This window comes from Lingula anatina, chromosome 10 (assembly GCF_051362555.1).
Source record: "Lingula anatina isolate TDL-2025a chromosome 10, LinAna3.0, whole genome shotgun sequence".
Lineage (NCBI taxonomy): Eukaryota > Metazoa > Brachiopoda > Lingulata > Lingulida > Lingulidae > Lingula > Lingula anatina.
Window position 1 is genome coordinate 3,368,851 of NC_141776.1, and position 22,183 is coordinate 3,391,033.

The 22,183-nt window shown below is 39.3% G+C and overlaps 3 protein-coding genes across 7 annotated transcripts in view; 2 read left to right on the top strand and 1 right to left on the bottom strand.

Moving 5' to 3' along the window:
- The window catches only part of LOC106170933 (dehydrogenase/reductase SDR family member 11-like), a 46,887-nt gene extending 32,680 nt beyond the window's left edge, over positions 1 to 14,207 (bottom strand). The window contains exons 1-2 of the mRNA XM_086997473.1: positions 14,147 to 14,207; positions 13,698 to 13,831 (exon numbers count right to left, since the gene is read on the bottom strand). Of these exons, the coding sequence (XP_086853599.1) occupies positions 13,698 to 13,829 (132 nt within the window). The 5' untranslated portion in view covers positions 13,830 to 13,831; positions 14,147 to 14,207. The remainder of the gene's footprint in view (positions 1 to 13,697; positions 13,832 to 14,146) is intronic.
- LOC147759403 (uncharacterized) lies at positions 2,171 to 12,910 on the top strand. Its single transcript, XM_086998131.1, has 2 exons — positions 2,171 to 2,302; positions 8,731 to 12,910. The coding sequence occupies exon 2, from the start codon at positions 8,744 to 8,746 to the stop codon at positions 12,878 to 12,880; it is 4,137 nt and encodes a 1,378-aa protein (XP_086854257.1). The 5' UTR covers positions 2,171 to 2,302; positions 8,731 to 8,743; the 3' UTR covers positions 12,881 to 12,910.
- A 1,002-nt stretch (positions 14,208 to 15,209) lies between the features above and the next one.
- Positions 15,210 to 22,051, top strand: LOC106170941 (steroid 17-alpha-hydroxylase/17,20 lyase). 5 transcript variants are annotated; one of them, XM_086997471.1, is made up of 12 exons: positions 15,214 to 15,590; positions 15,851 to 16,017; positions 16,208 to 16,288; positions 16,570 to 16,674; positions 16,935 to 17,028; positions 18,031 to 18,186; positions 19,119 to 19,330; positions 19,460 to 19,588; positions 19,870 to 19,971; positions 20,505 to 20,639; positions 20,974 to 21,197; positions 21,497 to 22,051. In XM_086997471.1, the coding sequence occupies exons 2-12, from the start codon at positions 15,867 to 15,869 to the stop codon at positions 21,620 to 21,622; spliced, it is 1,515 nt and encodes a 504-aa protein (XP_086853597.1). In that variant the 5' UTR covers positions 15,214 to 15,590; positions 15,851 to 15,866; the 3' UTR covers positions 21,623 to 22,051. The 5 variants fall into 5 exon arrangements, with proteins under 5 accessions (XP_086853598.1, XP_086853597.1, XP_086853594.1 ...); XM_086997468.1 differs by having other exon boundaries at positions 15,215 to 15,613; positions 15,862 to 16,017; XM_086997469.1 differs by having other exon boundaries at positions 15,216 to 15,603; positions 15,862 to 16,017.
- Positions 22,052 to 22,183: the final 132 nt, after the last annotated feature.

Consider the following 22,183-nt stretch of genomic DNA (forward strand, 5'->3'; position numbering starts at 1 on the left):
GAAGGAGAACAAGAAAATGGACGTCTTTTAGTTATTTCCTCTCGTTAAGAAAAAAATAATAAAAGAATTTAATACCATCGAAAGAATATTTCAACGTATAGTCTCTCTCTCTCTCTCTCTCTCTCTCTCTCTCTGTTGTACTTTCAATAGGGAAGAAATTTTTTTTTTAACGCGGCAACCGGTGTGCGGAGTATTTACTTAACGAGAAGACTTGAAGATAAAGTTGATATTTAAACGAGTTTGTTGCCTGAATAAATAACAGAGGAGATCAAACACGTAGTTAAACGCAATCACACTGGATTTTTATGAAAGCCGTTGACTAAACACGATGTCGAACGCAATCTCACACTGCGACTGGTGAGAAGCAAAAAAGACACCAAACACAGTGGACATGTTTGACGCATGGAGTTTATTAAACAAAGAAATGAAATGGATAGATACATTTAGCTAATTAAGCAAACGCTTTAATTATTGTCGTGTACATCGTGTGTTATAATCCGCATAAATATGTTAAATAGTATTGGTTCAAACAGCAGTTTACACCATTTCTAAATATTTAAAATAGCATATGGAACATTAATCACGTAAAGTCTGAAGAATTTCATAATTAAATGTAGGTAATTTACAGTTCATAGACGTGATCGAAGCATGATTTCAATGCATCTTCAGGTTGCTGGAAACCGTCGGCGGCAATCACTTCGTGGATCATTTTTTCTCTGTTTTGAGCGATGCGTTCAATCACGGCGAAAATGTATGGGTCATCCATCAGATGTTTAACAGAGCAATAAAACTCGTATGCTCGCAGCATGACGCCACTGCTAACATGCTGAAATGCTTCTTCTATATACTGGTACACTGAAACCGACCATACAGGCTCAATGCAGGTGTGTTGGAGCTGGCTAGGGTGGTCTATCTGACAACCATTACAATTTTCAGCCCGCAGGCGCACGATTTTTCTAGTTAGAAAATAGGTGTAGATGAGGTTTATGATGGCTGTACTAGTCAGTCTATCTTGCCTCTTGCCTAGAGCTTCGTCGATCTTCGGGAACAGCCGCAAGAACGCCAACCAATCAACAGCGGCCATCTCGATGACCGTGGGGACGGAATCACCCTGTGTGTAGCTTATCTTAACAGGGGATTTTATGCCGTCTACCGACAACGTGTAGCAATCGCAGAACGGGACTGCTAAAGTTTGTTCCTTTAACAAGGCCTCTTCAATTTCCTCCACGTGTCTCTTAAATTGGGCCCACACGATCGCATTGAAACGGATTTTGCGCCTTGCCTTGTCCGTTAATACCATCAAAATTTCGTTTTGTCTGTTATAACAGACAGTCGCACAAAATGATGTACCAAAGGGTAAAAACGTCGCCATCGCTCTCGGTTGAGTTTATGCACGTCTGTGGGATTTCTCCGTACTTATATACAGTTGGAAAAGACGCTGAGTCACGAATCTGGAATATTCCTATTATTTTCCGAAATTCAATAGAACATAATACTAAGAAAAGAGTTCTGAGACATCTCTATTATCTTTTTAGCCGGTTTTAACTGGTTTTTGGATATTGTATAACCGCTCCTTAATCGGAATTTCGATAGACACGTTTTATTACACAATTAAAAACATTCCATAACATAATACTAAGAAAAAGAGATCTGGAATATTCCTTTTATCTTCCGAATTTCAATAGAAAATTCCGTAACACAATACTAAGAAAAGAGATCTGGAATATTTCTATTATCTTCCGAATTTCAATAGAAAATTCCATAACATAATACTAAGAAAAGAGTTCTGGAATATTTCTATTATCCTCCGAATTTCAATAGAAAATTCCATAACATAATACTAAGAAAAGAGTTGAGACACAGATCTGAGACATCTCTATTATCTTTTTAGCCGGTTTTAACTGGTTTTTGGATATTGTATAACCGCTCCTTAATCAGAATTTCGATAGACACGTTTTATTACACAATTTAAAACATTCCATAACATAATACTAAGAAAAAGATATCTGAAATATTCCTTTTATCTTCCGAATTTCAATAGAAAATTCCATAACACAATACTAAGAAAAGAGATCTGGATACTAAGAAAAGAGATCTGGAATATTCCTATTATCTTCCGAATTTCAATAGAAAATTCCATAAAAAAATGCTGACTCATTGTATTACGCTGCTTATAAATATCCCGTGATTCAAAGGACACGGCAGGCAACGCGGATCACTCAGAATTACGGTGGAGCTGTCTTTCCGATAGTGTCGCACACTTAGAAAAGGTCGAAACCGAGAGCGACCACTTACAAAGCAGGTAAGTAGTTGTTTGAAAAAAAATCACGTGATAAAAAAATGTGGGGTATATTAAGTTTCACTCTTGTAGAGACATTCAGTTGAGAAACATGGATTTGAGCGTGAAACTTCCATTAAGTATGGTCATCAACGGACCAAGCGGAGCCGGCAAGACTACTTTTCTTCAAAATTTCTTAAGATACTCAGATTTAATGACAGACCATGCTTTTGATAATATTATTTTCGCTTACGCTGTGTGGCAAGAGGCTTACGATCAAATTGAAAAAGAGGTCCCAAAACATGTAACTTTTATAGAGGGAATACCTAGTGACGAACAATTAGAAGAAATATATGACGCGAAAAAGTATTCGCTTCTTATTTTAGACGACTTATTTAGCGAAAGTTTCGAGAACCCTAAGATTAAACACATTTTCATACGAAATTCTCATCATAACAACGTGTCGATAATTCTTATTACCCATTCGTTATTTCCCAAAGAAAAGCATGCCAGGACAATATCGCTTAACATGCAATATTTAGTCCTTATGAAATCTCCTCGCGACCAATCGCAGATCAGGGCGTTGTCTCATCAGGTCTCTTTACAAAATTCAAAAAAGTTCATAGATATTTACAAAGACGCCACGTCCAAGCCCTACAGCTACCTTTTTATAGATTTCCGTCAAACAACCCCCGAAGAAGTGCGACTAAGAACAAATATTTTTCCCGGAGAAACGCATTACGTCTACCTGCCCGTATAAAAAGAAGGTGATTTCGTGTCGCTGCGTCACTTTACAATGAAGTCCGAATCCACAAACACGTTCATGCCACATCTTAAATTTCTATCCATAGCCGACAGAAGATTGACAAAAAGCGTGATCGAGAATTCGCCAAATACCCTCATTCGAAACCTGTGCAATTTAGCTAGTAATCTTTTGCGCAACACTGAGTACAGATTGACTGCACAAGAGAGAAATAAGTTAAGTCATCTCAAAAGTCTCGTGCTTAAACTAGTGGAGAAACAGAGATCGCTGAAAATCAAGAAGAAAATATTAGCGAAAAACCCTTCATTAGTCAAGGCAATTGTGCAGCCAGTGTTGAGACATGTCAGCGTTTAAAAAGATGGTTATCATAGACGAAACAGAGTTAAATGCTTTGCGAAGGAAATCAAACGCGGATTATTCACCATTACAGGATGAAGTTTTACGAAAGCAGAATGAACTGAGTTCTGTAATGCAAAGAGAAGACTTACCGTTTGATAAACGCATGAAAATATACAACGAACTACAAAATGAATATATGCAGATTGCCCGAAAAAAACAACCTATCCCTGTAACTATAGAAAATACGCCTACGTCTGCGAATGAGAACGCGGAACCATCAAAGCGTTTTATCGATACGCAAATATTAGAATCGATTCCCGCGCGGATGCGTAACAAAGCGAATAACATGTTGAGACTCATCGCCAAACACCCCACCCTTTTATCTTACGACGATCGAGGGTCGCTGATATACGACGGAGAGACTATACAAAACACTAACATAATTGATTTAATAAGTGAATTGTACGTTTCGAGAAAACGAAAGTTTACTCCCGCCGGATGGTCGATTTTTTTAAAGGGACTTAAACGTATAAATCTTCCTTCGACTCTTATATCCAATACTTTGCGGCGAGAGGAGTTTTTATCTCTACCATCACACACCAGTAAAAATAAAAAGAAACCCCAAACGGGTATGGGGAATAAATTTACGTCGTTTAATATATATTGAAACAAAGACAGCCGTGTACTTGAAAATTTATTTAATAAATGTGTTGTTACATTGTTTTTATTTGAGTTGTGATTTACAATATCTAGGTGACACAATAAAATTTCTATTTACAAAATCGTAAACTAAATAATCGTTAAAATTGGTATCGTTTGAAAAGTTCGCATTCATCTCCCGCATGGTCTTCCCTCGAAAGCGTTGCGACAGAAAGTAAATTGTGTAGTAACCACAAACAACACTCAAACGATCTTGTAACACTTTACTATTATAAGACCACCCTCTTGTCGAATTGTTGTTCAGGAATCTAGTAAAATTATTGTCGTAGTAGCTGGGGTGACGTCCATAGGAATCAAAAAATTCTGCCGATCCGTCATTTGAAACATAAATGCTGACCCAATGTTCTCCTATTTCGTGATATTTAGCGGTGTTGACTATCAGTCCTGCGGGATATGTACTGATATATTGTGGTAGAGTATCCGATGAGAACACGCCTATGAAATGTTTACACGAAATAGGATCCGATTTCATAATACAGTCAAGTTGACGGTTATTCATGTTCACGGCTCCACATAAACGGAACGTCTATTGTCAATTTTGATCACAGAGTCAAACTCGGCAAACACAACGAGTACGCTGTTATTGATAGGTTTTGTAAACTCCAGAGATACCCCTAGCGACCCCTGACGCATAGGAGACGAGTAAGGCTGATGCGACTGATCGGGGCTTAAATCGAACCCGAAAATCGTGTTTCCCGCGTTAAAGGCTTCCCTCGATAACGATACATCTCTATCGGCGTCTTCGGGTTCAATTGTCGAAACGAGGTCGTTAAAAGGTCTTATATAATTTAATCCCTCATTCGTATCAAAATCTAAATTGTAGGGTTTGAGCGGAATTTGTTCTCCGGCCACGGTTAAACGCAAAGACCGAAGATTCTGATGTTTAAAGTTGAAGGGATTTAAATCGTACTGTCCCGAAAGGCTAGCGTCCGTCACCATGCCCATAAAAATTCTACGCGGTATTTTAGACATGTATATGTTATCCAGAAAAGCACTTCGAACATTATTGGGTATATTGATTATTTTGACTTCTCTTCTCATGATGGGGTAACAAGCCACGTTATTCATCAACATAGTTTCGTGGGCAGCCTTGAGGCGGGACGAAACTTTAACCCTCCTCGCAAAAAGAGAAATGCTCTTTATCAGCATTTTTTCGTCTTTGGAAGTAGTTCCGGACATTAAGCAAAAACTATGTTCGCTTCTTCGTAGTTTTATCCTGATGTCTACATTGTTTAATAAAAGTTTCGGTTGTTGAAAAAAATCACATTTTATCTTCCCCATCATTTCACACTTTCGGGAACGTTGAAACAGCGAATATCTTCGTTTTAAGCCTTCATTAGCGGGATCTCCACTGACATCTGTCAAATCGAACAATCCGGGTGTATCCGTATACCAAGCTTCGTTGGTCAACCATGACTTTTTCGCAGAACTCCCGTGAAATAATAAGTTTTCCAAGTACGCACGGTACGCGTAGGTGTTGTTAGATTCCGTTATGACCGTCCCGTTCAATTCAACCTCCACATTCGAAAATAGCGAATGTAACGTGTTGTTGACAGGAGCTGTATCCTGTCCGATATCTAAGTCACTGAAATCATTTTTTACTACTTGCGTTTCCAAATAAAGAACGATATTATTTGGGTCGATATATTCATCCGCGTTTCCTACGATAAGAAATTCTATTACGGGGGAAGTGTCTGTAACGCTGTTCACCGGTCTCAATTCTTCCACCGATGAATGTTCTATTTGAACTTGAAAAGCATCGCGAATGTTGCTAAACAAATCCAGTTCCGTTCGAACGACGCTTTCCATTGTTACTAAAAATTAGTTTTCGCGGAGATGTGTTTGGTTGTGCGTTTTTTAACGCGTCTGCCCTTTTTTGCTTTTACATCCCTTTTTATACTCATGCCGTTCATTGTTTTTGTAATAACATCACTGCTTACATAAAGTTTTCTTTTTCGAGTTTTTTCTTTTGCGTGACGCGCAGGTTTTTCCCCCATGCGAAGTACTACTGCGTGTCTAGCACCGCCGCCTTTTTGTCTTCCGTGGAATTTATTAATTATACCTTCGCCTGCTTGGTTCTGATAGTACTTTAAGAGCGCTGTATAGACGGGATCCATCGTTACAGTAAATTTTTGCGTCTAAAATGAAGTGTTACGACGGTCTTTCTTCCTTGGAACTGAACAAATTCCCCCGTGTCGTCGGTTATATGGATTTTTATTGTCGACAGTTCGTTAGAGATTAGAGGTACGTAAATAGGCGAATCAAAACTATGCGTGATTGTTTCACCGAATTCCCCCTTGATCGGAACTATGCGCAGTAAATTTGCCGATGTGTCACCTACTAGTTGTGGTTTTATAATGTCTGTGTAAACATAGAGAGAATCGAAGTCGTCCGTCGTGTTCGCCGGTTTAGTAGCTGTAGTATCCTTGGATATATTAACATTGTCGAAACCCAGCATATTTCCAATACTCCCGCTGAAGTGAACGCTTGCTCCCGCTTTCAAATGAACCGTCACCTTTTTCGTAATAATGTTGAATGCAAACCGAATGTTGATTTGGCCTTGAGCAGACATCCCGTTATGAATGGCTGTCAATAGGTCATTTACGTGGGGGTAATACCCATTAGACAACCAAAGCGTTTGAGGTTTTTGACCGTCGAAATAATTCAGAGAACTATTTTCCACATTATTCCACGTTTTACAATAAAGTATTTCCGTCAAAGCTACTTCATATTGTCCGTGCAAATATAACGAAGAGGACAGCTTAGTTCTAAACGCTTCGGGTCTGTTGCCTGGGAAAAAGTTGAAACTGCTGTTGGAAGGGAGTGTGATGTGAAAGGACGAGGCCATCGTTCCGACTAATCTTCGGAGGCCGCCGCAAATCCTTTTTTATACTGCTTTGACGCGGGATGCGGGGACCCAACTGTTGAATTTTGAAGGCCAACCCTCCCATTTCACGAAATGCACTTTCGATTTACCCTTCCCTCTCGATTTTAAAATTTTTTCAACCCTATACACGTCATCTTTTTTTACGACGCGAATCATTTCTGGTCCATACATGACACCCTCAATCTCCTCTCCGTCGTAGTCTGCCACCTTGTAGACCGGCGGTGACCTGTTTAAACGTTGCGTTATCGTAAACAACTCCTGCGTCCAACCCTGCTCGTAGCCTTTCGCAAAGGGGGACCTATGTTTGCTCAGTCGAACGGTGTCTCCGACGTTAAATTTGAACTTTGGTTTTTCTAGTTTTTTCCCTCCGTAAAGTTTATTCCATACCGCATCCGAATTTTTTTCTTTTGAGGCCTCCGTCGGCGACATGCCTATACTCCGGTGTTTAGCCGCGTTGTACCCCGTCAGCAGTTGGTCGAGTGCGTGTATGTACGTTAGCGTACTGTTGGCGGTGAAATATTTAAAAAATTTAGATTTCAAAGTCCTGTTCAGCCTTTCCACGACAGAGCTTTTTCGTTCCGACTTTGTTGTAAAAAACGATATTCCCTGTTCCTTGAGGTATGCTTGAAATTTCCTATTAGTAAATTCTGTTCCGGCATCTGACTGAAGGATAGCCGGTTTTCGACCTTCGGCTAAAATTTTTTTAAACGCTTCTAAAACACTGTCAGCGGTTTTTGTTTTGATAGCAACAACCCATGCAAATTTTGAAAATATATCAATCACGGTTAAAAGGTACTTATAACCCTTGTTGTACTTAGATATTTTACCGAGGTCGGCTAAATCTGCCTGCCATTGCTGATCTGTACGACCAACAAGGACGCGATTGGTGCGAAATCTTTTTCTGACGTTGGCGTGTAGCGTATACGTATCTTGCTTGGCCAAAAACTCTTTAATCTGCTTTAGGCCGATTTTCTTTTTATCTCTTCGCGTCGCTTCATATAATTTCAATGCGCTTCCAAAGCTAGCGGGGTTGGAAGGATCGTAATATATTTTCTTCAAGTAATCGTCTGTCTGTCCCTTACTTTTACCCGCTTGTCGTCTCTTCATCTTTTCAACTTTAAAAGAGTCTGTATGTCCTTTGCATGGGGTTTTTGTCCACTTCGTCAAAGCCTATGTTTAACAGTGTTTTCACTGTACTGGGCGTGTAGTTAGGTTTTCTTTCGTTGGCGACAAATAGCTGCACTAATTCGCGTCGCTTTTCGGGCGTCAGCGGAACATTTAGTGGATTCGCAAGTCTCTTCTCGACCGTGTTCATAGTACAGTGCGGACTGTGGCGTTCGTGTTCGACGTCCACTGCATCTCTCAACGGGTCCCAGTCTCTAAGACTTACGCGGCAGTTAAAACAAAGCACCGCGTCGTCTGTATTTGATGCGTCTTGGTCCCTGTAAAACCCGCTGATGGCTAAAGGTATAGGGTTGATGAGAAGTTTACCAGGCCAATTGAGAAAACTAAGAATCCTATCTTCTTCTTTACAATAGGGTGTTCGAAAAAACAAGGGCTTGTCTTCTAGTACACAGTCGGTGAATACTTTACTGTCATCCATTCTTTAACTGTCTGATAAAGTTGTAACTTTTATTTTAATACTCTTTTCGTTAGCCAATAAAAACAGTGCTGACCAACCAACCAATCAGATACAAAACACCCAGTGTCGTTATTATAGTCTGCATTTAATTTTCATTTCAGATCTACAGCGACCATGGCACAGTACAAATGCGAAGTGTGCGGCGCATCCTTCAATCGCACCAGTCACCTTAAACGACACCGGCTCACGCACACGAAGGACAAAAATGTAGCTTGCCCCGAATGCGGGAAAACCTTTGCTCGTCGAGATACCATGAATAGGCATCTACGCCTCCACCCGGGGACCTCGACGAGTTCGAGCGAGGAACCAGAGACCTCTTCGACGGTTAAAAAACCCAGGATTCAAAGGGGGTCGGGAGCCGCCGGCCGCGTCGTCATGCCCGACAATCTTCTACCCCCGGACGTCGACCCGTCGGTTGCCGAAGCGTACGGAACTCATTGGAACAGCATACGGACCAGATCCTCAAGGGGTAACAAACTCCAAGACTGGTACAATATTAGACTGACCACCCTTCAACCCGATGCCCTTCGAGACGACCTGGAGCGGATCTTGGAAGATCAACGCACGGCGTTCAAGATCAACGTGTCGTACGGTTTTTTCTTAAGAAACAACGAGACCGGGCAGTTGAGGTACTACCACCCCAGCAGCAACAACCATTGCTTCTTAGAAGCGCCCGCTGTGATCCGCCACCGCCAGGATCTCGACGGTTTCTTCCACAACATTACCGCCAGAGATGTCTTAGAATGTGCTCGACAGGAGCGGCCAAATTCGAAGTGGGTGGTAGACACGGTCACCAACGCCACGTTTTACGTGACGAAGTTAAAGGGTCACCCCATCGGGTGCGGGATCGACCTACCTTCCTTCGTGCTAAACAACAGGGGTCTGGTTGCCCTGCAAAAAAACAACCGAGGAAAAACGTACCACGACAATCTCTGCCTCTTTCGGTGCCTCGCCTTGCACAAAGGTTCATCCGTCAGAGGACTGGAAACAACAACGAAGAAACTCTTTGATAAGTACAGGGAAAGCAAAAGAAAATGCAAACGCAAAGGTTTCCAAGGCGTGGCGCTCCATCGACTCCACAAGGTGGAAGCCCTCTTCGAGGTAAACATCGTCGTGTACGAACTGCAGCAAAACGAAGACGGGGACGTGTTTGCAGAACTCGTTCGTCGTTCGACTGGCAAGTACAACGACACCATGTCGCTGAACGTGCACGAAAATCATTTTTCGTACATACGCGACGTGGGCAAATACTGCCACTCGTTTTGCTGTTCGAGGTGCAGCAAAATGTTCAAAAGCAAACACATGCTCAGTCGTCACGAACGGACCTGCGACGTCCTCGTAGAGCACCGTTTTCCCGGCAAGGCGTACGCTCCCCAGCCCACCGTATTCGACCTCCTCGAAGACGAGGGCATTTTCGTCCCCGAGGAAGACAGGTACTATCGATATCGGGCGACTTTCGATATCGAGTGTCTGCTACCCCGTACGGAGGACCCGCAGCACAGCGAAAAGCTGAGCTTAGAACACGAACATCGTTTCCTCAGCGTCAGCGTGTGCAGCAACGTGCCTGGTCACACGAAGCCGGAATGCATCGTATCCGAGGACGATCCTGCCCTAGCCGTGCAGCAGTTCCTAGAAATATTGCAGAATATAAGCCGCGCGGCTGAAAAACTTCTAACCAACAAGTTTGCCTGGATCTTCGAAAAACTTAACGAAAAAATAGAACAAAACATTCAAAAAACGATACAGGAAAGTGAAGTCGTGGAAGAAGATGAAGAAACCTTAACAAACAAACATTACTTATCAAAACTAAGCCGTAGATTTAGTCAATATTTAATGGAATTACCCGTATTAGGTTTCAACAGCGGGCGTTACGACCTTAACGCCATGAAAACGCTGTTTTTTCCGTTGTTGTTGGACACCTTAAAATTTGTCGTAAAACGCAACAACAATTTCATGGTGTTGAAATCGGAACGCCTAAAAATCTTAGACATCTGCAACTATTTGGCTCCCGGATGCAGCTATAGTCAGTTCTTAAAAGCTTTCGAGTGTGCCGAGTCCAAGGGGTTCTTCCCTTACGAGTGGATGGACTCTTTGGACAAACTCGAATGTCCTAACCTCCCTCCCCGCGAAGCGTTTTACTCGAAATTAAAACAAAGTAATATCACAGAGGACGATTACGCGGAGTGTCAACGCGTTTGGCATGAAAACCACATGCAAACAATGCGCGATTTCCTCGAGTGGTATAACAACAAAGACGTTGAACCGATGCTGGAGGCGGTAGAAAAAATGTTCGCCTTTTACCTTGAGAGGGGTATTGATATGTTTAAAGATGGTATTAGTGTACCAGGTTTGACATTGAAATACCTGTTTCAAAATGTAGGAGACGCATTTTTCACTCTCTTCGACGATAAGAACAGCGATCTTTACTACCTTCTAAAAAACGCTATCGTAGGAGGTCCCAGCATCATCTTTCATCGTTACCACGAGAGAAATAAGACCTTTCTTCGAAAGGTGACATCCGAAGCTCCCAAGCTGTGCAAAAAGATCGTCGGGTACGACGCTAATGCCCTGTACCTGTGGTGTTTGATGCAACCCATGCCCACGGGCACGTTTATACGCAGACGCGAAGAGTCCGAGTATACGCGTGAATATTCTCACCCGCGAGGCCGTGAGGCCACGATGTGGTTAGACTGGGTCGCTCATTCGAGCAATATTCGCATTCGACATCAGTTCAACGGTACGGAAAAGCGCGTCGGGTACCGTCAGCTACCGGTGGATGGGTTTTGTCGAGAGACACAGGCCGTGTATCAGTACCACGGGTGTTATTTTCACGGTCATCGGTGCCATTTAAACCGAAACAAAGATGGCACCTACAAAGAAATAAATGACACGAAAAAGGTCACTATGGAATCTTTACGTATAGAAACTGAAATTAATAGCGAGTACATTCGGGAATGCGGCTACGATCTCGTCGAAATGTGGGAGTGTGAGTGGAAAAAACTTCAACGCGAAAGCGAAGAAGTGAAGCATTTCGTGACACAGTACACACTTCCCACAGAGCACAAATATCGGCTCACGTTCGGCGAGATCCTAGACGCGATTCGCAATGATAATCTGTTTGGCTTCGTCGAGTGCGACGTAGAAGTCCCGCCGGAACTTAGACCAAAATTTTCAGAAATGCCACCCATTTTTAAAAACACAACCGTTTCCCGCGACGACATCGGTCCTTTCATGAAACGTTTCGCTGAAGAAAACCGCATCATGAGTGTCCCGAGACGTTCGTTGATCGGGAGTTTTTTCGGTGAAAAAATTGTTTTGGCGACCCCGCTTTTGAAATGGTACCTAAACCACGGTCTTCGCGTGACACGCATCCACCAGGTAGTCGAATACACCCCGAAAGCCTGTTTCGAGCATTTCGGAAACTCCGTGAGTGACGCTCGCAGGGAGGGAGACAGGGACAAGACCAAAGCCATCGTCGCCGACACCATGAAGCTGATCGGCAACTCGGGCTACGGGAAAACGGTGACCAACAAAGAAAAGCACCGAGATGTGCAATATTGCGGCGAGGCAAAAGCCTCACAAAAAGTCAACAGTCACCGTTTTCGGCGTTTAGATAAAATTTGCGAAAACGCGTACGAGGTCGAGCTTAACAAAAAAATCATCAAATTCGACCTTCCTCTTCAGATAGGCGTGATGGTGTATCAGTACGCCAAGCTACGCATGTTAGAGTTTTACTACGACTTCATGCTGAAATTCGTGGATCCGTCCGATTTCCAATATTGCGAAATGGACACGGATTCCGCGTACATCGCCTTCTCAGCGGAAAGCTTAGAAGAAGTAGTTAAACCTCACATGAGAGCGCAGTACGAAGCCGAGAAACATCTGTGGTTTCCGCGTACTGATACCCCAGAACACGAAGCCTACGACAAACGCACGCCCGGGTTGTTTAAAGCTGAGTGGGTCGGTGACGGTATCGTTGGTCTCTGTAGTAAGACGTACTACTGTTTCGGGGAAAACACCGACCCGAAATTTAGCTGCAAAGGGGTCAATAGAAATAGTAATAACACAGATAAAAGTAAGTATTTAGATGTACTTTTAAATAAACAAAGCGGTAGTGGCGTCAATAGGGGGATACGTTTATTTAACAATACTATGTATTCGTATCTTCAACATAGAGACGCCTTTAGTTATTTCTATTCTAAACGAAAAGTGCTAGAAGATGGGGTATCTACTGAACCCTTAGATATCTAGTGTCTTTTAAATAAAATATGCATACAAGGAGCAGCGGTGTTTATTTTTTTCTTTTCAATGACCTTTAACGCGCTTTACACGCATGGGCACCAAACGCGTTCTTCTGTGAAAAATAGTGTAGAGTGGGTCTTTACAGTAAACGATATAACGTTTGATTGACACCTTCACTCTTTCCTAAGAGCATAATACGGGCCAGCTAAGAGACATCAGTAATGAAAATATCAATTTACTGCATGGTTAGTGCAGACCGGTTGGGCGCAATGTATTTCAAAAGGTTTCTAGCTCATGCGAGCCTTAACGCATTCCGTAGACTCACAAACACGAGACGGGTGCCGGCGCACCAAACGTATTCGTCTGCGTATTTCTAGAAAAGGGGGTCGAAGCGTCCTCCTTCACGCTTCTTTGCTCGCTACACAATTATATTTATTCTTTAACAAAAAACCTTCTAGATTTTATTGAATCGTCTTTGAAATTTGCTCGTCCCTCGTTTACACTAAAATGATTGTCATTAAAATTCGCTTGCAAAGCCTCCATTCTGCTTCAGGGGTCACTAAGAAATTGCATTAAAATTATACTGCCCCGCAAAAGGTTCAAGGTTCACTAAAAAAAATTACATTGAAAGTATATAGCCCCGTTCCAAAATGCAGGTCGAAAACGACTTACTTATACTACTCACTTTACCTCTAACAGTCAACTTTTACTTGCAATTACTTTTACTTTATTATTATTATTATTATTATTATTATTATTATTATTATTATTATTAAACACACATATAAAACACAAATACCAGGGAAAATATTAAACTCAACCATACTTGCATATCTTCAACGTGTCTGGCACATCCAACCACCACCATACCACTCTTAACCAGAGCACGTGCAATGGCTGCTCCTATCCCTTTCGATGCTCCAGTTACCAAGGCAACGCGTCCTGTCCAACGATCCATACCTTAAACATACATCATACTGCAATCATTTAATCCAAATACCCATCAACCCACGAAAAGAGGGGGGGAGACACGGAGTATGAGGGATGCCACAATACTTATGACATAGAGAGAGAGAGAGAGAGAGAGAGAGAGAGAGGGAGAGAGAGAGAGGGGGGGAGAGAGAGAGAGAGAGGGGGAGAGAACCACATCTGATTCATATCCACACACTAGTGAACTTACTGGTTCAACATTTCTTTTTTTCGTATCCTCAATAAACAGGGAGTGTTATTACTGAAATAGAATCATATCGCTATGACCATGGGCCACCAAAATACCTTTAAACTGTGTAGAAGGTGACTTCCGCTGCACTGGAGTCTTTGCCTCAGCGTGTTTACCTTTACTCCTATGATATCTGGGTCAACACCTGTAGCATTTCCCATTGGGTAAAAAGCATAACGGCTTCTACAGAATGGTGATATTTAAAAATAGACCAGAGATTACAATTGCGGTATGTGTCCCTGATGTGGATGTGCTTGCTGTGACAACATTTTTAAGAAGACCTTAATACAGTATCCTACATATATTCCGCCAGAGTACCGTTTTAATAAAAGTATGCATATCAAAATATGCTAATTGTTTGTCTAAAAGTGAACTGAACTTTTAGATTCAATATTTATCCCTTTTGTCTGCCATTTAGCATGCGATATGTGCCCTTAGATATACAGATGCTGCCATCAGGATGACAGACAGAGGGGAGAGAGAGAGAGGTAAGAGATATGTGAAAAAAAACGTGCACGATTATTTCATCATTGCCATACGTTGTGTATGTAATAAAAGTTCGAAACTTATTTTTGTTCTTCATTTTTAGTGTACCCTGTTCTTTACTCCCGTTTTTTTTTTCTGTTCTATATTTAAAGTCAGTTTTGTTCTTTTGTCATATCTTTTTTTTCAGCCTTATTTTCTTTATTTATGCGTTATTGTTTTCTATTGGCAAATAGTCTCGGCCCTAACCTGCTCACTTTTCTTCATTAATTCAGCACGTCATTCACATTTCCAGGTAAATTATTTCTTTTTATCTTTTCACTGCGTTTGTATGTTATGTTATTTAACTTTATTCAGTTAATTGTTAAAACACAGAGAAAAACTTCATCAGCTGTGTTATGTTATAAGAATAAAGTAATTTTTCCTCAATCAACAGCTAAATATTGAAAAGGTTCTTAATGATAAGTTAGTATTAAATTATCATTTATTTACAAGCATACTGCAATTCACTACTCTATATACATGTATATACGTATTAAACACTGTACCATGAAAGTGCCATCTGTATACGTGGCCACATGTTTCCAGCCAACAAGAGCTCGCCTACCCGAAGGCCATATCTTGGATGAGTAAGCAGCCCATATAATGACACGAAAGTGTTGCAAACAAACTTTGTATTGATAAACTTGTAGCTTATCTGACTATCTTGAAACCGAGGATCCTGACTTGGCAATCTGAAAACCCCATCGTTGGACGTGGCTGCATTGGCCCATATTTTGATCCAACTAGTGCATGCATGCTCAAAGGCAATGTCTTGGATAAGTTCAGTGTAATCACCCCATTTAACGACACTTAAATGTTACAAACGAACTTGGTGTGTATTGACGTGTAGGTTATCTAAATGACTGGAGGCCAAGGACCCCACACCTGGGTTGAATGATACTGGAGTGCAGTTAGGGGGACGCTGCAAACAGGTGGTTGGAAGCTGTAAAGGAGAGACGTATACTGGAAGGAACGGTGAGCAAGGAAGGTAAAGTAGGGTTTGTATAAATGAATAAAATATCTCAAACTTTCCAATGATGTATTTAAATGTTGAAGAAGATATATTTCCAATCACGTGTGAACAAGTGAACCTCAACAGAGACCAAGGTACTAACATAAGCTGAGACTAACATAAGGTATTTAAAATAATATAAAATATGAAGTGATTTTTTTTTCATTATGAGCATTATATTATTTATCATTATAATATTTTAAATCATCCAATGATTCAAAAGAAATATTTCAGGAAAGATGTACGTATTGACTTTGTTGAGTTTACTTACTGTGAAGACCGCCTTGGTCGGGATCGCGGTATTCCTGTTGGTGATTTCATATCTACAGAGGAAGAAGTACAAACTGCCGCCAGGACCGCCACAGCTGCCGATACTGGGGAGTTACTTGGGTGAGAGCTTCCTTGAAATCCTTTTGGCACCCACCCTAAGTTAATGATTTTCTAAAAATTGAATTTGCTACATTTTCAACTGTTTTTTTAGAAAACAGGCAATCTATTTTGTTATAACTTATAACTTTGGTTAAATACCACATCTAAATATGATTTTATTTAATATTTAATTATTAATTAATTATTGCAGAATTTAGGAAAGATAGCCGACTGTACTCCGTATTTACAGAGCTCGGGAAGTCATTCAGTGACTTGTTCACCGTTGATTTAGGTAAAATCTTGTAACTCTTTTTTCCGCAGTAGTATCATCAAAAATTAAGCAGTTAGGCAAAGTTCAATGCTTAATCTTTGATCGGCTCAGGTGAGTTTTTCCGGCAGTTTTTTTTTCTTTTTTTTTTTTTTTTTTTTTTTTTTTACATAAAACTTAAATAAAATTATGGGGATGGTACATGTATGCCTTATTAGTTCGTTCATAAAAAACCCCGCTCTATTGCTCTATTGTACATCAACACGATAAACAATGTGTAGTATACATATGCTTGACAATTACAGGCTTTTGGCACAATGTCGTGGTCCTGAAATCTGCGGATATTGTACACGAGGCTTTCGTTGAAAAGAAGGAGATATTTGCAGGAAGGGAAAATCTAACTTGGAAATGTAGGTATCAGTTATATTAGGGCAAGCTGAAATATCATGTTCATGGGGGCAAAGTCTATACAAACTTGGCCATTCAGAAGCATCTGCATACTGGGCTTTAAAAAAATGAACTGTACGCGCATTCAAAAAGCTCCTAACTGTCCATACAATAGTACAACCTGTACATGTGGGGAGTTTGCAGTATTGTGAGGAGGTGGGAGATAATGTTTTCAATGCACATTTTTTAATTTAATCAAATTGCTATCATACTTTTTTGACAGTCAAAGTATTCAGCGGAGGCAACAGAGATATACTTTTCAGTGACTACGGTCCAGTGTGGAGACTACAGCGACAGATGGTTTTGAAGGCTTTCAGGTAATTTGATCGAATTATTAGTTACTCATATAACTCAGTTGAATAATATATTTAACAGACTTTAACTCACTTAAATTAAATATTTCCAGTTGGAAATAAACGAGCCATGGGCCGTAGGGTTTTCTTTGATATAGTTTTATCACTCAGGACCTACTCTGAAGGCATCCAGGTACAATAATTCAATTGATACCTGTATATATATTGTTCAGTTGAATAGGGTTCCAAATAAGGCTCCCTTTGTATGCACATCACAGATACCCTTGTTTGAACCAACATGTTTTATTTCTAGTCTTAAATGAATGCATCGGTATAATAAGAGAAGTCCATAGAAGCAGAAATATACTGGAATCAATATCTGCTTTACTAATTGCTCTACTTTGTAACTCCTAGCACACTTTTTAAATCTTTTGTATCCCCAAAATATATGATAGTAAACGAAATTCGTTGTGTGCTTTATTTTAACAATAAACTTGCAAACATGTAACGATGCATCATTTAGGTAAAATATTTCCATGGCTTACTTCATGTCCATTCTAAGCTTTAACTCAAAAGTCATTATATGTACAAGTGTTTTTCTCCTCAATTAAAATATTTATCTTTCCACTTTCCATTAGTAAAAATGGAAAAGTGCTGAAAAAATGTCATTCCTGGAAAGATATTGTTGATGTTATTTTTTTCATTATCTTTTTTTAAATTTATTTCATTTTCAATATACTTTTTGCGCTGCCAACCTTATATATATATATATATATATATATATATATATATATATATATATATATATATATATATATATATATAGAGAGAGAGAGAGAGAGAGAGAGAGAGAGAGAGAGAGAGAGAGAGATTCATTTCCATAATGGTAATGCAGATACCAATTACCTTATATACCAAATGAATTTTATTATATTGCATAAGGTCATTATAATCTATATATCATGGCAAATATAGAAATAATACAATGGGATGAAACCGAGTTGGTATATTTTTTTTATCTTACAGGGCCTACGTAGCGAGTGATAAATTGGAAACATTCGTGAGGTCCTCTTTTGATGAAGTGGCCACCTTGATTGAAAAGGAGACTGAGCCTTTTGACATAGATCCTCACTTTCAGTTACTTATCTTCAATATCGTTTGCAGAATGGCTTACGGAAAGAGGTAGGTGCCATAACATTTGGGAATAATCTTCTGCAGAACAGACCGGTGGTTTCTTGTTTTAACAATGAATATATGAAAATGAACGAAACTTTACTCCCCAATCGAAGGGATATGGAATAACCATTGCTACAGCCAAAAACATGACTTCATCTTACATGCAGAGTCCTTTTTTATTCATTATATTCATCCAATATCATCATGTAAACATTAATTGATTTTCGACCTTTCAATCATAGGAATCAATCAGTTTTTAATCCAATGAAGATTTAAAATATTTGTTGTAGATGAATGTGTAAATTAAGATAAAATTTTATTTCGTTTTGATAACATATAAGAAGCACACCTGATAAATGATTAGTAGATAATTTTTAATCTTAACAGATATAACAAATAAAATTACAAACCTTAATTACTAAAATAACTTGGCAAAAACCCAGTTGTTTTATGGCACTTTCAACATTTTCTACATCTTTTTCTTTTTTTACCATTCCGAATATGACCTTTCGTTTATCAGTAGTTGTTGGGGATCATGTGACAAACATAATTATAAAACTCTTATATTTTTTATTATTTTAAAAGATACAAAGCCTTATTTCAACATTTTGTTGAAAACATAATAATTAAATAAATAAAAATAGAATAAATGAATGGGTTAATACAGCAACAAAACGTAAATAAGTTGATTTATATTAAAAAAAAAAAACGAAACCACTTTCAAACCTTTCCATCGCTACACCTTGATTAAACATGGTCTGACTAGGGCATCAAAACCAATGAGGGCATATTTGCCCGAAGACTATTACGATCAATATACATATAATGCATACATGTACATGATATCGTGTTTGTTTATAACTGGAAATAGAAGGATATATGTACAAATATTTTATTACTTATTTTTACCTGGTTTCTGTTTGATCTAATCCTTTTAGTTACAAAATTGACGAACCGGAGTTCGTATGGTTGAAGGGCACCGTGGACAAAACCATGGCAACGGTATTTGGAAGTATCATTCCCTCTGACGTTATTCCCGTCTTGAAGCATGTTCCTATCCCGTCATCCCTCTCGGTGAAACGACTCATAAAGAAACTGACCGACTTCCAAAATGTCAAACTGGCAGAGCATAAGACAACATTGAACTCGGGTTCGTACATGTACCGGTAGTTTATTTACATTTCACACCATAAACATTTCATTTGTAAATATACAAGAAGCATATCAATGATTCGTTTAGTAGTGCTTTGTGCTTAGATTACGACATTTTATTTCAAAGGTAACCTCAGAGATATTATGGATCAAATTTTGATACTGAAGGAAGAACTGGGAGCCGAGAGTGATGACAACGCAAAAGAGTCTCTTACTGACACTCGCATACGCCACACCCTATTGGATATATTCTTTGGTATAGTGACTTGATCATTCCAGTTACTCATTTGATACATGTGCGATGTATTATTCGTCTAAGATTTTATTTGTTACTGTATAAAGTATGTACGCTCTATATAGAAACAATAATTCATCTATCTATCTACTTATCTATCTATCTATCTATCTGCAGATATATATACTGTATATACTGTATAATTAGAATAAATAAATAAATAAATAGATAAATAAATAAACAAGAGACATTTAATAACCCCGACTCTGAGTTTCACGGGCACACCCATATATATATATTAGGTGGAACGCAGACCACGGTTGACACGTTGAAGTGGATGATTATGTATGTAGCCGATAATCCGGAGGTTCAGACAAAACTACACAAGGAGTTAGACGCCCTAGGTATAAACAGTTCAATTTTTACTCTTTTGTAGATTTATATCAATATATGAATGCAAATAATTGGCAATTACATGTAGGCCTATCCCGCAAGAAAACGCAGTAGATACTCCAGCGCAGTAGACTACTGCAATCATACTGCAAACCGCAGTAGACTACTGCAATCATACTTCAACCATGCTTCAAATCTGCTTCGATTTGGGAGCTAATTAGCATATTTGAAACATGCTTCTATCATGCTGCTAATCTACGGTATTAATGCTCCTCTCTGTACAAACCTATGTACTTTTTGGAGTAGAATTGCAGTAGGCTACACTGAATTTCTACTGCAAATATGCACCACACCACTACTGCGTTAATGCTTTTTTGCTACTTCGATACTACTGCATTTTCGTGCGGGATAATTTCAGAAATCTAGAAAATGTTGTCTATTTTATGGACTCTTAAATATTGCCGTGAATATATTTGATTCAATTATTGCATCATGTAAAAATGATAATAATCATGTAAAGATGCTTTCACTTATCCCTTTTCAGGGGACGACATCAGTGGACTTCGTCACTGCAGACATAAATTGCCTTACAGCGAGGCTGTTCAGCGAGAGATTTTGCGCATGCGTCCTGTTGCTCCAGTAGGTGTAGGTCATCAAGCACTCAGTGACACCAAACTAGGTCAGACATAATCCCTCTATGATCTCAAATTAAATGCAAAAAAAAATGTTAATAAACATGCTGCTTAAACACTGTACGTTATGGTCGAACCAAACAAAAGCACGAAAGCAGCTTCGTTTTCAGCTGAATTACTATTCCTGTTACTTACATCCTTTAATTGAATCTTGCTCGATCGCGACACCTTTTGTATTAAATATAAAGTACGTGTACTATTAGCATGTGTTTAACTGTTATATGAGGAGAACGTCCAACCATTCACATGTGCATGTAGCTTATATCCCTGGGATCCAATTTTTGATATTGTCTATAAATGTCAATTCCCATCTACATGTAGGTGCGTACGATATCCCCAAAGGCACTGTGCTGTATGCAAACATTATGGCAATCCATCATGACCCGAAAAACTGGGAGTCGCCGGAAATTTTCAAGCCAGAGAGGTTTATTAACAGTGACGGAAGCTTGAAAGAGGTTGACAACAAAATATGGATTCCGTTCAGCAGTGGCAAGAGGAAATGTGTGGGAGAATCAGTTGCCAGGGCAAACCTTATGATGATTTCGGTGGGTGGAAAAGAAGACAATAGTATTATGTATATATTGTGTTTATGATGGCGCAGAAAAAATATATATAACATTGAAATTAAAATTATTATTCATAAGGTTTTATAATCATAGCGGTGACGTTTTGAAATACTATTTATATTAGTGGATTTAATTTACCCATAGGTTCATGAATGTTTGAACATATACCTATATTTCATTTTGCAGGCACTAACTACATTCTAAGTTATACATTGCAGTAATGTTTGTATATTAATTTTATTTTTTATTTTTCAATTCTTAAGTACATTTCTTTACAGGCATTGTTTTTCAGTCGGTTTGAGGTGAGCTTCCCACACGGACAAAAACCAGACTTCGAGCCTGCAATGTCAGAATTTACCTGTATACCTAAACCTCAGAAGATCATCGTGAAGAAAAGAAAGTAATTTTTGGTGTCAGAAATGTTTTAAAACTGACCCGGAGGAAGTTTTCAGTGTTTGAACTTATTAACTGTAATTAAAACGTAACATTCTACTGGTAAGGACAAGCAGATCTAGATGGCTAATATAATTGACATAAATGTATCTGGAATTAGATGAACAGGGTGATGTATTGCAAGATTAATGGAATCAAAAAATATGTAACAAGACACATTTAAGTACTGGGCAGCATTGAATTTCGTATACTGGTAACGTGGATATCTAACTTCAGGTTATCTTTTAAAGGGGGGGGGTATGATAGTTATGAACCAAATAAATCGTTAATTGAGTGATTTGTACGCCAATTTTAATACAGTAAAGGCTATAATAAACAAAATGTGGGGTCATGAATATTCAGTTTTGCTTGAAAGAATAAAACGAAGATTATCTTGGCTGTGCCCTGTGTAAACTTTTTTCAAATGTTACCGTTTAGATAACAAATGGAATGATGTTGGTAGAATTAACTATCATGTTTAAAGCCGTGTAAAACGCTGCCCCCACCCTCATTGCTGTTTTGTAGCTTCATTA